General features: G+C 43.0%; 1 protein-coding gene across 1 annotated transcript; it reads right to left on the bottom strand.

The window, feature by feature from the left end:
* Positions 1–1,637: 1,637 nt before the first annotated feature.
* On the bottom strand, positions 1,638–5,163 carry LOC121801800 (leucine aminopeptidase 2, chloroplastic-like). Its single transcript, XM_042201213.1, has 10 exons — positions 4,963–5,163; positions 4,217–4,631; positions 3,931–4,125; positions 3,596–3,821; positions 3,380–3,506; positions 3,137–3,232; positions 2,798–2,875; positions 2,352–2,412; positions 2,027–2,214; positions 1,638–1,952 (listed from the first exon to the last, which is right to left on the bottom strand). The coding sequence occupies exons 1-10, from the start codon at positions 5,137–5,139 to the stop codon at positions 1,824–1,826; spliced, it is 1,692 nt and encodes a 563-aa protein (XP_042057147.1). The 5' UTR covers positions 5,140–5,163; the 3' UTR covers positions 1,638–1,823.
* Positions 5,164–15,087: the final 9,924 nt, after the last annotated feature.

The raw sequence follows: 15,087 nt of genomic DNA, 5'->3' as shown, positions 1-15,087 counted from the left end.
ACACAACAATTAACTAAAAGAACGGCAAAAAATTCATTGATTTAAAAAAAAAGTTACACGAGTTAGAAATAAAAAAAATGACTATCCTACAAAAGCCCCAACTTCCGGCTCAACTCATTGCTCAACCTCTGGAGGCGCTCGGCTTGGGCCGGATCCGTACACTTCATAAGGGCCTTGTGCGTATCCAACAACGACCGCGCCATCGAGGCAGTTGCCAAATCCGCGTAGGCAAGTGTCGCATGGATCGTCGCTGGGGTCGGGATCGGCGATGGGGGGCGGCGGCCGAGGAGGATGTCGCCTTCGCCTTCCCCTTGTTCTTTGCAGCCTTGACGCCTATGGGAAGCCGCCGGGAGGACATCGGTGTGCCGGAACTCTCTTCCTCCGTGCACGTCTGGTTGAGGTCCACCGAACGAGTTCCGCTTTCGCTAGTCGTGTAACCACCAGTGTCGGTGGTCTTCGTCCTCTTCGCCGCACCGGTGTGCAGAATCCCGCCTTGGAACTTCTGTTTGTCCCTCAAGAGCGCCCAGATGTTGAAATGCTTGAGGTCGTCGTACATGGACTGGTACGACAACAGTGCTCTATCGCGCACGTCGCTCAAGCTCTCGCCGCCTCCCTGATCCCTCGAGCACTTCTCGTACTCGGCCGCGAACAAGTTGACTTGCTCCTTCACCTGATCCCAGTGCTTGCGGAGCTGCTCCCGTTGGCGCTTGTACGCGCTCGGCGGCTTCGCCTCATTGTAGCGCTCGACGATGCGCTCCTAGTACGCGAGCTGCTTCTGGTTGTTCGCGAATATCGGGTCCTCCGATATATCCACCCAACACCTCGCCAAGACAAGGGTTTCATCCGGCTGGTAGTTCGTACTGCCGGGGGCGTACTCTTCACAAGTTGTCGGAGGTGGCAACTTGTGCGCCCGGTGCTTGGTCCGCTTCTTTCTGGCGGAGGCATATTCGGGATTTTGGACTAATATTGTTTTGATTTTCTAGGTCCAAGGTCAATCAATCTCTTTCTTTAGTGAATAGGTCCAAGGTCCTTGCTAAATTAGAGTTAAGAATACTAGTAGTATTAAATTAGAGTTTATTATTTCATAATTAGAGCTGTTTTTCTTAATCAATCTCTTTCTTTAGTGAATAGGTCCAAGGTCCTTGCTAAATTAGAGTTAAGAATACTAGTAGTATTAAATTAGAGTTGATTATTTCCTAATTAGAGCTGGTTTTCTTAACAATAATGTCACTGATGGAGTATCTTCCTCTGAAAAATGGAATATCTTTTTTAGTACACAAATGAGAAAAGGTGGAGTTTGGACTAAAATTTTACCAAGGTTGGCTTTTCTTCTCCCTCACAAAGGAGAAGACCAACAATATACTAGAGCGTGATTAGGTAAGCAAGTATATCTGCATTTTCATTCAATAAATATTCCGTGGTTCACTTCATTAACACATTCTGCCATCTCCCAACTGAAATGAAACACACACATGACTAAATGAGTTCTATGTTGCAAATTCATTAACAAATTATGATCAATCAGATTACAAGCCACCATTTTATTACTCAATTAATCTCATTCTCACACATGAGAGGAAGTTTTGCAAAATAGACGATAGATACTACACCCGACCAAACCTATGGAGCGTTGTAGAGAACAAAAACCAGCTCGCATAAAATCAGATTGAATAAGAAACCACTTAAAATTAGGCAAGAAAAGGAGTTCAGTCCATGAAAAACAACCCCCCCAAGTCCCAACCACATTTCCCACACATCCTTTATTACACATGCTAAGGCATGCTAAATACCCCAATATTCATCCATCTTTACTCAGTCGCCTCCTAGGACGAGTTCTTCAGCACCCACTCGACCAGTGTGGATATGCCAAACCCTGTCGCTCCCTTCTTTTTGTCACTATAAACAGGCCCAGCCATGTCTATATGCATCCATTGTACCTTCTCGTCGACAAACTGCAAACATACCATTGCTCATCACATTACATAGCTATAATGAGAATTGGGTTTTAAATGGTTGATGCTTTTACCTGCTTCAAGAAGAGAGCTGCAGTGATGGACCCACCTTGCCGGCCGCCAGTATTTACCATATCAGCCACACCTGATTTCATGGATTCCCAATAGCTTTCTTCCAAAGGCATTCTCCAAAGTTTTTCCCCACCAGCCTCTGAGGCGCCTACTACCTCTTTTGCCAACTCATCACTAGGAGTAAATACACCTGTTTTCATGTACTTGTTTGTAAAATGATACGACCAATACTATCGACTTAAGACATCAATGTCAATTTGCTTGCTTCTGGATTTCAACTGAAATTGTTGCCCCAAATTCATACCAACTTAAGTCAAATGCACCTACCAGCAATAGAAGGTCCCAGAGCAACAACACACGCCCCTGTCAATGTAGCAAGATCAACGATCTGCATATCAAAAAGAGAAGTCTTTCAGAAGTCTACTTCAAAGTGACCCAAGAAGCAGTATTTTAGTTTTATTTCTTATGTAAATGGGATATTTGTTCCTTTCCATCCCTATTTCATTCTCATAGCAACAGAATTCATCTTTTCGGATTAAAGAAATTGATCAATTTAGCCTTCTTCAAGAATATTAGAACTCGGTAAGTGAATGCATAGGCTATTTCTGAAGAATACACTCTTCAGCCAACAAATTTATAGACTAGCTAATTTCTGGTTGTAATTTCATGCAAGGGTTTTTTCGCTCCTTGAGAACAATGCCTCATAAAATTGAAGATGCCAAAGAGCATTAAAACTAAGAGAATGTAATTTGCAAAATAGACAGCTCGGCTACCTTCTCAACTCCTTGATTACAAGCATACACCAAAGCATCTGCAAGCGTAAGTCTGCCTTCTGCATCTGTATTGTTTACCTAACATCAAATAACACATGATATCAAGAAAAGGAACAAATATCATTCCATACAATTATACAAATATATATGATCACACAAAACTTACAATTTACGGCTTTCAGTTTAGTATTATATTTCATTTTTAGGATGATTGGTACTAATGTATCAGTTAACTTCAGTTCTAGCTGAAGGCCTTCCATTTGAGGGTGTGATGATTTCTCCCGGTCTCCTATCCCAAACTGATTGTAGTAGAAAAGCTATTTTAGGGAGAATAAATACCTCAATTGTCTTTCCGTTTGAGGCTGTGATGATGTCTCCGGGTCTCATACCCGTTCCACTTATCATATTCTCACAAGCAGCAACTATGAAGTGAACCTGTGTGCGCACAAAAATTATTGGATTCACTTCTAGTCCCATGTTGAAATTGTGGAGTAATGACATAAGATTGTATAAAATGGTGATAACTTTAACACAAGACAAGGAGGCAGGCCAACACATCCCGCCAGAAAGAAAAATATCCACCTCTACTCCGGCAGGCTTGATTTGGCCAAGAGCTTTTGCTGCACCAAGTACTGCTGCTGCACCCCCCATGTCGACTTTCATGAGTTCAATGGAACACCCGGGTCCAGTCTTGATGTTGTAGCCCCCACTGAAATGTAGACAAGAATTCAAGAATAATAAGATCATCTTCACCAAAAATATTGATTAAATGGAACATAAAAAAGGCTCTCTTATGACCTGTCAAAGGTCAAGCCTTTTCCAACTAAGGCCAGCTTGTTTTTTACTTCTCCATTTGGTGGCTTGTAGCATAAATGGATGAAGTGAGGAGGATTAGTCGATGCTGCAGCAACACCTAAGTAGGAACCCATTTTCAACTCTATGCATTGCTCCACATTCAATATCTTTGCATACAATACATCACTGTACTCAGAAGCAATCTTCTCGGCTTCCCCAGCAAGCACTCCTGCAATGTAGTGAAATCAAGAATGCGCAAGATAAAAAGTTACTACACAAACACAATCAAGTAGTATGTAACACAAAGCTATTAAGGCAGTCAGACACTACAAACCAACCAGGAGTAAGAACATTAGCTGGAGCATTTACAAGTTGCTTCCCTAAGATGACGCCGGAACAAACATCTCCAGCATATTTGAGTTTCTTTTCAATCTCGGGCCCGGTACCAAGACCAATGATATCCACCGACTTGAGAGTCGCCTGCTTTGACTCCGACTTGAACCTAATATCATCGAAGGTGCCCAACACAGCTCCTGCACGATTCAAAAATCAAACCAAAGTCACATTCATATAAGCAAAACAATAATAGTACTAATAATTTAACAGCCAACAAGTGAAGTTTACCTGATGCTATAGCTGAAACACTGGTGAGCTTCAATTCTGCAGGGATCCCTTCAGGGGAAGCAAGAGTAATGGCAACATTGGTCGCGCGAGCAGACTTGGCGGCCGTAGCAGTGGTCTCGCCAAGGCTGCGATACGTTGATGTTGCTGATCCACCTGAGCCGAGTCCAATCAAGCCAACTCTCTTGGCACCAAGACCAGGAAGTCGAAGAACAGTCGACTGTCCAGTCTTTCCAGTGAACTCTTCCTCAGCTGAAGCTTCAGACAACAATCCTTGTAATTTGGAATCTAGTTTCTGAAGAAGTGAGTTCTTGAACTTGGAGTTGTCGTCTCGAACTAAGTCCTTTTCTGTGACACCCACAGCTAGTAAATCCCCCTTCCATTCTACCAAATCAGCATCTTTTGCAGCAAATGAGATCTAACATCATTCAAATAAACAAATTAGTATACTAATTAATCCAGCAATCGATCAATCAACCACACTCTTAATTACATAAACATGCAATACAATTAAGAAAACAAGCAGAAAAACATATACTTGCACAATCATCACTCAGAAAATAATCTAACAAATCATTCCGTTTCAGCCGATTTGAATTGTGACAGGTGATCCAAATGAAAAATTCAAAATCAAATGTCGCCGAGTAAAAAAAATAATTCGTTCATGTTGAAAAAGCATGGATTGAAAAGAAGTCTCGGAGAAATGAGAAAAAAAACAGTGAAGTGATAGGATTGAGAGTCACATAAACCTTTGGAGGGTCGATCTTGTTGGGCTGGGTGAGGCCAAGAGTGGCGCGAGCAATCGAGTGCGCCATGCGCTTTGAAGAGAAGGGCGTCAAGGTCAATTTGACGAAAATGGAGGAAGAAGGATCGGCGGCAGTGAGAAGAGTTAAGGAAACGGAAGATACTAGTCTCAAAGTGAGCATTGTGGCGATATATGTAGATACAGATATACACATATATTTTGATACATACAATGTGAACACGTCAGTAGAGCCGGGCGCTCCGATTTTCTTTTGCTTTATATTCTTTTGGGTAAATTCCTCGGTCTTTTTGAGTTGTCATATTTATTTAAACTTATAAAATCAGGTAGTTAGTTAGAGCATTTCCAATAGAGATAGCCCAGCCATAGCCTAGTCATAAACTCCATATGTCACATTATCAGCATTAAAAATTCTTCCTGCAACATCATCAGGACAAGCAACTGGTCAGCCATGGCCTAGCCACAATAAACAAAATTATAAAAAAAAAAATTAACAATAACACAAAATACAAAATTAAATTTACGACACATATACGGGAAAATTCAATAATAATATTAAAATTTTAAAAAGTACATTAATTAAAAAAAAGTACATTAATTAAAAAAATTACATTAATTTTTAAAAAAACTCATCCTCCACATATGAGCCCCCCCGCCTCCGCCTCACTCCTTGCCGTCGTCGCCGTCGCCGCTATTCGGGACCCCCAAATCTGCGGCATCTGAGCCCGCGTCTGAGCCCCCAACTATGCCACGACGGCATTCAAATCTGCCCGCATACTCACGAGCATTGAGTGAAGAAAACTCTTCTCCTCGGGGTCAGTTGCCGTCTTCCAGTAAGCTAAGATCTTGTACATCTGAGCCCGCGTTTGTTGACGCGCGAAGAAGGCGAGCTCGGCTGGCGACCTGCCAACAGGGGGGATGTCGACTGGACCTCCTGGGACCCCTGGCGAGCCCGTTGCGCTCGCCTTTGACCAACCGGGCGAGTGCGGCGAGTAAACGCGGGAGGGGACGAGAACTTCTGAACATCCTCGGGGAGGTCGTGGGAACCGCCGTTGCTGCCGCAGCTGTAATCACCGGTATAGTTCAGTCGTTGCTTCTTCGGCCAGCCAACATCGACACCTGCCCGAAACTTCTCGGAGTCCATCAGCACCTCATAGCAAGGCCAGTAGGTGAACTCCTTATAAAGCCCGGGCACGGGGAAGGCTTTCTCCGCTATCCTCCTGCAGTCCTCGTCAGTTTGGCCACTGGTCTGCATGCGGAGGGCGTTGGTGTACAAGCCCGAAAATCGGGAGACCGCAGCCCTGATTCGGTCCCACCCCTTCCGGCACTCCTCCCCGCTGCGTGGCCTCCCCTCCGGGCAAAATGACTTGTAGGCTGCTGCTATTTTAGCCACAAGTTGACGATCCTCTGATTGTTCGAGGCGAGGGGATCATCGCAAACACTCACCCACGCCTTGGACAGCGCGACGTTCTCCGCATCCGTCCACCTCCTCCGTGCCGGGCTCTCGTCATCAACCGGCTGCGACGACTCGTCGACCACCCTCTTGCCCTTGCCCTTCTTCTTCTTTGGTGCGCCCCGACACCGCCCTACTCCCCTCGTTTGAACGGGAGTGTCCGCATCCCCGAGATCTATCCCCAACTCCTCTAAGGAGAAAGTATCACACCCAGTGAACTGCGTCTTCGATGGGGTCGATGTGTGCGAAGAAGCAGTCAAAAAATTAAAACTGGGGCGATAGACGTTGTCCCCCCCCCTCGGCGTCCCCTGCATCCCCGGCTGCATCCCCGGGTGCCACCCCGGCATCATCTGCATCCCAGGTACCCCCTGCCCGCCTGGCATAGCCGGTCCGCCCTGCATCCCCTGCCATCCCGGCATACTACCCCTGGATGCCATCCCAGGCATCATCTGCTGCCAAGGGTACATGTTGTAGTGCCCGGCCATCGGACCCCATCCATTTCCCACGGGTACCGTGGGAGTTTGAGATCCGCTTGTCACTGGAGTAGACTCGTTGTTGTGCTCCATTTCGCATTGTTGCTCTTGTACAGAAATTAAGATAGAGAGAAAATTCGTTAAAACAAGTGGTGCGAATGAAAATGACATGCAAACCGCGTATATATAGTGTTTCAAAAATTAAATAAAAATAAATAAAAAACCGGCTGGCCGATCGCTCGCCGATCGGGAGCCTGCAATGGCGGCCAGCCGATTGGCGAGCGCATCGGCCAGCGCCTGGGAATCGGCGTGCGCTTGTCGTTTTTCTCGCCGATTTGGCACTCGCCTGCTGCAATGGTTCGGCGAGCGGACCGGCCAGCGCCGGAATCGGCTAGCCGGTCCGCTCGCCGCCATTGTGGATGCTCTTAGGTCTGATTTCTAACCGAACCTGATGACGCCCAATATTGATAATCGAAATGAAAACTATTTTGCAATGGATTAGTCTCTTCTAAATGGTCGATTACTCGATTTACCAATCGTAACCAGAGTACTAAAACTATAAATATACAATTTGTTTTTTTAAGAGGATTAACAATACTTCAATCTACTTCTACCATAACTTAAATTTTTGACTTGTTAATTAACGGGGATCACTAGGGGCCATGCAAGTTGTCATTATATTATGCCTAAACCAAAATGAAAGGACTATAAAACCATCATGGTCATTTCGACTATGATATTTGGACTACGGTGAAGATATCTAGGGTATACGTAACGGACGGAGGCCACCATTGGGAAGTGTGCGGTGCGGTGCCTCGTGGGGATGCGGACGGTGTGTGCTGCCCGTTGGAGGCGCGACGCCGCAACAACAAGGTGGGGATGGGTAGGGGGTACGAATTTTCAATTTTTTAATTCAAATTTTAAACTCTATAAATACAACCACATTTTCATGCATTTAACTATCTCTCCTCACATGAATCTGTCGTGAAAAAATTAAAACCTCGAGCTCGAGGACGTAGTTATGCGATAAAAAAAGCTACCTGTCATATAACTATTGTAGTGAAAGATATATCTTTAGATATATATGAAGATATATCTTTCTATTCGTTAAAAAAACCTAGATGGAAAAAGACAAATATGGTGGATCATGATGCATATAATAGTGAGGTAGTATGGGACAAAAAATAAATCCACTTGGTTTCCGACTTGGTATAACCCAAAGTCATCATTCTCTTTGGTTTGCAAAACCAAAAAATTATTCTGAGGATCTACAAGAAGATCAAAAAATAAGAGACTTTATTAAAAATTATATTCAAAAGAATATGAGAATATCCTCTGGCGGCGAAGGAATTTCGCATATAGAGATTCAAAAAAGAATCGATTTGATCCAGGTCATAATCTTTATGGGATTCCCAAAGTTATTAATAGAAAGTATGCTGCTGTTGCACGTATTCTATGACTAAGTCCATACATTCGACTATTGTGCTCGAAGCAATTGCTGACCGTCTGCGGATCTAGTATCCATACCTTGGTGTCACTACGTCGAACAATAACTTCAACGCCTTGAACAAATTGCCTTCAACGAGGTATGCACAGTAGAGAGCACCGGTGGAGTTGTCAACTATTGTGTTTGCCTTGCCACTATGTAGATAAATATATTGAGCATGATATGTTGATGGTAATACTTATAAATTAAAATAAATTTAATTTTTATGAATGCATGACACTATTTTAAAAGTAAGAAAACCGTTTTTTTATTTGAGGGGTTTTTATTATATAAGTATTTTTAAAAAATAGTTATATGGTTTCTCACAAGTTGTCATTTCTAACTTATAAGTGTGTACATAGGTCATGTGTATTTTGATCGGGTTCTAATCAAATAGACAATATCAGGAAAAATTCTTTTTTTGGTAAAGATCTTTAATGAAATTCCATTTTAATGAAGAGGATTAGTTGAATTCCGCCTCAGGGAGTGACGCACAAGGGTTATGCGTCGTTAACAGAGAGACGCATAACCATTATGCGTCGCTAGCGAAAGACGCATAACCATTATGCGTCGTTAGTTAGTGACGCATAATGGTTATGCGTCGTCAACTAACAACGCATAACCATTATGCGTCACTAACTAACGACGCATAATGGTTATGCGTCTTTCGCTAGCGACGCATAATGGTTATGCGTCATCCGTCGCGTTTTAAAACGGGCAGAAGGTAGAAAGAGACAGAAACGAACGACGAAGAAGCAGCAGCCGAAACCAAGCGACGAATCCAAAGCAATTTCTGACGAATCCGAGCAATTTCCGGCGAATTTCCACCCTCTTTCAACCATATTCCGGTAATTGTTCTTCAATTTGGCTAAATACATCCTTTAATGCTTAATTTGGGCAGATATTCCGTAATTTAGTAAAAGTAGGGTTTATGATGAAATTGATGGATTTTTGGTATATTTGTGTTGTTTTGTTGCATATAATTAGGGATTATGATGAAAGTAGGGGTTATGATGAAAAGTATGGAATTTTTGGTCGAATTTCGGTAATTTATGTATTTCATATGGATATAATTTAGCAAAATTAGGGTTTATGATGAAATTGATGGATTTTTTGGTCGATTTTCTGTAATTTGGGTATTTCGTATGCATATAATTGAATGGGTAGAAGCAAATGATTAAGTTTTTGTAATTGCGCCCCTTTTGTTAGGTGATTTTCCGTAAATTGGGTATTTCATATGCATATATTGCGCCCCTAAGTTGCAATTTAGTTAGATTGTTGAGTTGTTATGAACAAATTGAATCTTGGGTGAATGTTTTGAAGTAGATGGCATCTGCAAGTTCCGAACAACAGTTATGCTAAGGACCTGAGGATCCATCATTACTATTTCATCAGAACGAACACATTTCAGCCTCCTTGTTGGCGAATGGCACAGCAAATGTGTTGAGAAGTCGTAGGACGAAGAGTAAGGTTTAGGCATTGCCAATACATGAAAATGTGATGTATTGGCTTGATGTATGGGGGTTCAGAGGCGTGGTTGAATGTGGAAGACCGATGAGGATGGACAATGAGCTAATAACTGTCTTGATCGAGCGCTGGAGGCCTGAGACACACTGTTTCCACCTTCCAGTTGGTGAGGTTACTGTAACCTTACAGGATGTGCAAAGCCTGTGGGGTTTGAGAGCAGACGGTCGTGTTTTCACTGGCCGTGACTACCCTGTTGGATTTGAAGATTGGCCAAGCAAGTGTAGAGATTTGTTGGGATGGATACCTGACGCAGAAACAGAAATGAAGCACGGTGGTTTGTTGATGACGTCTCTGATCCACTAAGCGACGATGTCGTTAGGTGATGGGCTGCCTGAGTATGCATACATTCAAAGAGCCCGTATACATACTCTGATCTTGTTAGGGGGGCTTATTTTACCGGACACCACAGGGTGCAAGGTCCCATTTATGTGGTTAAATGCCTTAGACGATCCGGAAGATGTGGCTAATATCAGTTGGGGTAGTGCTGCTTTAGCATACCTGTATCATTATTTATGCGAGGCTTCTGTAGGCAGACAGAGAAGAGATGTTGGTGGACCTATGGTTCTCTTGCAGCTGTGGGCGTGGGAAAGAATGCCTACATTGAGGCCAGCCTTCTTGATATCGCCTATGCACACGCCGTATACCCCGTGTGGAGCCAAGTAATGTTTTTGTTTAAATTAACTCACATAATTATGTATTTTATTGATAACTTTTGACATTAATATTATGTATAGGTGGCACGGAGTTACTGAAATTGGAAATGCTCCCCGACATTCAGTAGCTCATTATCGTGATCAGTTATCACTGATTCGTCCTGGCCAGGTGACATTTATTTGTGTTGTCTTAGTTAATGTATTTACTTACTATAGTATGAAATTAATAGTGTTTTTTATTTTATTTGTTTGTAGTTTCTGTGGACACCGTATGCAGACTGTATCCTGCCTGAGCATTGTATTGATTCGACTGCATCCTACTTGTACGACACTTATTTGGTGTGTTGGTCATTTGTCGAGGCACACGAGGCTGGACGCGTTTGCCGACAATTTAACCGATACCAGCGTATTCCTCAGTACTGTGATATGATGCTACATAGCTCCGGCCATTTGAGTAAAAGTCACCGCCGTGGGAGGAAGGGCACTGATTAGGCTAAGGTACATAAGTTCTTCATTGATGAATGGGACTTGCGCCACGACAGGTTCCAAGCAACTTTTGACCATGCAACGGCGACAATGGATGGTCGCATTAATCCGGGCTATATGGCGTGGTACAATAGGATCACCGTGTCGTACCTGGTTCAACCTGGGACACAATCAACTGAAGGGATGAACGAGGCAGCCTCTTCTAATTTATTGGCGGTATGTTATGTTTTTGTATATAAAAATGTCTTTAGTTTAAAGTTTGTATTGCTCACCGTGGAATGATGTCATTTGTATTTGTGTTATCTAGGTTGAGACCCTGCAGGGGATATGGCATTTGACCTCTGAACATGACACAGAGCCTCAGTTACGGCAGATTCGAGAAATGGCTGCTTCGGCACTTCGTGCGCTGAACCATGCTGATGCGATGGAGTATCCATCTTCTCAACGGCGAAATGTGGTCATGCCGCCACGCCCACTAACTTCTCTTCGTCATGGACTGCTGGGTGTCCGGACGGGTGGGCACGGGATTACACGACAGCATAGGTTGTCGCAGCAGCAGCAGCCGCAACCTGAGTATGCGGTACCCGAGCCCCTGATTCCGGAGTACGATCCACCAGGATGGTCTCAGTTGAGTGGTGCAAGCCACGAGCCCTCGCAATGGGGAGCACGCGCGTCATGTGATTCATTCTTTGGCGGGGTGTCTGATTGGGATGCAGCTCAACCATGACGCTCTAATCGACAACTCTCTCACACCTCTCAAGACGTTATTGTAGCACTCCGACATGTTTGTTGTGGCCACCCCCCACCTAAGTCCATCATCGTAGCACAGTGACCAACACTCTTTTGTAATCCTATTCAGCATTCGAACCGCACCACTGTTGACATCATGTAGTGCTCAAATTCTTCTTGCAAATTTACGCTCCTGAGAACTGACCCCCAACTTCCATATAATGGCCTTCACATTGGGGCCCTTGTGCTTCTTCAACACATTTGCCCTCACATGAAGCAAACAAAATTTGTGGTGTATCTGCGGGGCCCTTGTCATGATTTCAGACTCCATTGCATTCAAGAGTCCTTTATGCCTATCTGATATAATGCACACCTCCCTCTCGTATTTCACGACATGAGTTCTGACATGATCCAAAAACCACGACCAACTGTCATTGGTTTCTTCATCCACCACAGCATATGCAATAGGCAAGCATGTCTTGTTAGCATCAAAACCACAAGCAACAAGCAACTTACCTTTAAATCTTCCTCGGAGGTGAGTCCCGTCCACTGTTAACACCGGTGCGGCCTTCTGGAACGCATGTATTGCAGGCCCAAATGCCCAGAAAACATAGTTGAACACCATTGTACGCCTCTGACTCAACAGATCGTTATGCTTCCACTCAACAATTGTGCCCATATTCTGTGACTGGAGTTCAAACATGTAGCTTGGCAACTGCCTAAATGATTCCTCTCATCCACCGTATACAAACTCTATAGCCTTTCTCTTTGCATACCACGCCTTCTTATAACTGATTAACACACCAAATCTGTCTTGAATATCAGCTATTATTGAGAAGACCTTGAAATCGGCACATTGTCGCACATGTTGTCGAATCAACAGAGCTATCATTGGGGATGAAAAGTTAGCATGATCTCTATTAGCACGATGGCCTATACAAGTATGTCGAGCCTTCCACTTCCTAACTTCCCACATATCGTCATGCGACCTTTGTGTAACTGAAACCTCCCACTTACATTCCCTCGCCTTTTCAGCGTCAGTGGTGCTGATGATGCCTGCCCCTGTTACTGTCGTTCCTGCTGGAAATTTGCATACTGCATGCCACCTTCTTAATTTACTCTCGACAACCTTAAACTGTTTTTCATTCCACAAACTCCACATAGTTATAGCAGTCTTCACGTGTAGCTTGGAATCAAATTTTGTTCCCAACACAATCCGATGCGGCTCATTCTCATTCCAATACAAAAGGCTGTGTTCATTACCACCCACATCATCCGATACTCCAGAAGGACGATTTGGTAATTCACGAAAGAATCTAAACCCACTAGAATTGTATTCCGGAAGTGGTTGTTCACCTTGCATAACAGGTTTACATGGTACTATCTCATCATCAGAACTACCACCGACATCATCAGCACCATCACCATCACTGAGATCGGGGTCTGGCTCTGTCTCAGATAATGGCCGTGGCTCATCAAGATCATCTGCAACATCTACCTCATCATTCAATCTAGGACTGACAATTTTCGACACAACACGATAATCCGACACGAATCCGCACCAAATTATTGGGTTGGGGTCAAGTCTTATTGGATCCGTGTCCTTATCGGGTTGACCCATTAAGAACCCGATAATTTCGGGTTGGGTTCAGGTCGGATGCGGGTCGGATACGGGTAACCCATTAAGAAATAATATTATTATTTTTATTATTATTTAAAAATATATATATTACTTTAATTTTTTTATTTCTTATAAATTATGTTTAAATAGTATAAAACGAATTTTAATTGTGTAAATTAGGTTAAAAATTAAGGTTTAATCGTGTAATATTAGGTTTTAATCGTGTAATATCAGGTTCGGGTTGTTATCGTGTCGTGTCAACCCATATTATATCGTGTCGACAACGGGTTCGTGTCGGGTGCGGGCCGTGTTCGGATTTGAAGGTAACAGGTCGGGTTCGTGTTCGGATTTACAGTTTTCTTAACAGGTCGGGTTCAAGTTAGGCCTTATTGGGTTGGGTCATTATCAGGTTGACCCGATAACGACCCAATCCGCACGATTTGCCAGCCCTAATTCAATCCAACACCAACATCAGCAACACCTACAACATCTACAACATCTCTCTGCTCATTCATACTACGATCAAAACTCATTTGGTCCACCCTCGCAGATGATCCAATACCACAGTCAAAACTCATTTGTTCAAACCTCGCAGATGATCCAATACCATAATCAACAACTGGTGGGATTTCTACACTCCTTACCGGTGCATACTCAACAAATAATTCAATACACCCACTTGAATTTTGAGCATTGTTGAACATAAACATTACACTTTCATAATTGCAAATCACAGAACATGTATAACTCATACCGGAAGCAAAGACTATACATTGTCTCCATAATAATTCAATTGTGTGTTGGTTCATATCTATTCTCATCGCATCACAGATCATTGCTACCAATTCAGAATAGGAAACACCCGAATTTAATATGATGGAGCTCCTCGGACGAGGTGGTTCATAACCAATACCCATATGTGGTAGTTGAACTACTCTACCACCCCAATACAAACTCACAAATACTTGCATGATTTCTGCATAAAAACATTTAAAACAACGACAGTTATGGACATTTTTCCTACAAGCCCTAATTTGTATAAATTGGGTAAAACTAACAAATGAAAGCAAAATAAACATGAATAATGATGAATGCAGCTAAATTGATGAACAAATTACCGGATCTTATGGAGAAATCGCCTGAAATCGCCTAAAATCGCCTGAAATCGCCGAGAGATGAAGTGAAAATGTGTTCTGTGCGCTGCGTTAGCCCGCAGGGGGTTAAAAGCCGACTTAACGACGCATAAGGGTTATGCGTCATTAAGGTAAGACGCATAACCTTTATGCGTCGTTAAACGACGCATAACCCTTGTGCGTCACTAAAGAACGACGCATAAGGGTTGTGCGTTTATTAATAACGACGCACAACGATTATGCGTCACTCCCTCATTCAGAATAAATCTATTCTCCTTCGTTAAATTGGAATTCCATTATTTGCCTAGAACAAAAGAAGAAAGAACTCGACAATATCAAGACGATTTTTGAAGTTTATACATAATAAATGGCTGCCATCTTCAATTGTGAAGCAGGATAGATCAGCTATATCTAATGTGTATTTTGGAAAATAAAATATACTAGTATGTGTTATTATCTCTGGTTCAATAATTAAACCTTTTAGATATTAATGTGAATAAATTTCTTGTTCGAAATTACGATATAATAAGTGGAGTAATGATCATATACT

This window comes from Salvia splendens, chromosome 5 (genome assembly GCF_004379255.2).
Source record: "Salvia splendens isolate huo1 chromosome 5, SspV2, whole genome shotgun sequence".
NCBI lineage: Eukaryota > Viridiplantae > Streptophyta > Magnoliopsida > Lamiales > Lamiaceae > Salvia > Salvia splendens.
The sequence above is the reverse complement of the archived record's forward strand: the minus strand, read 5'-3'. Positions and strand labels throughout refer to the sequence as shown.

Coding starts and splice junctions, on each gene's coding strand:
- LOC121801800 (XM_042201213.1), bottom strand. CDS start 5,139: ATGCTCACTTTGAGACTAGTATCTTCCGTTTCCTTAACTCTTCTCACT. Junction 3,822..3,930: donor AGCTAATGTTCTTACTCCTG/GTTGGTTTGTAG, acceptor ACTACATTGCAG/GAGTGCTTGCTGGGGAAGCC. Junction 2,413..2,797: donor GTAATCAAGGAGTTGAGAAG/GTAGCCGAGCTG, acceptor TTTGATATGCAG/ATCGTTGATCTTGCTACATT.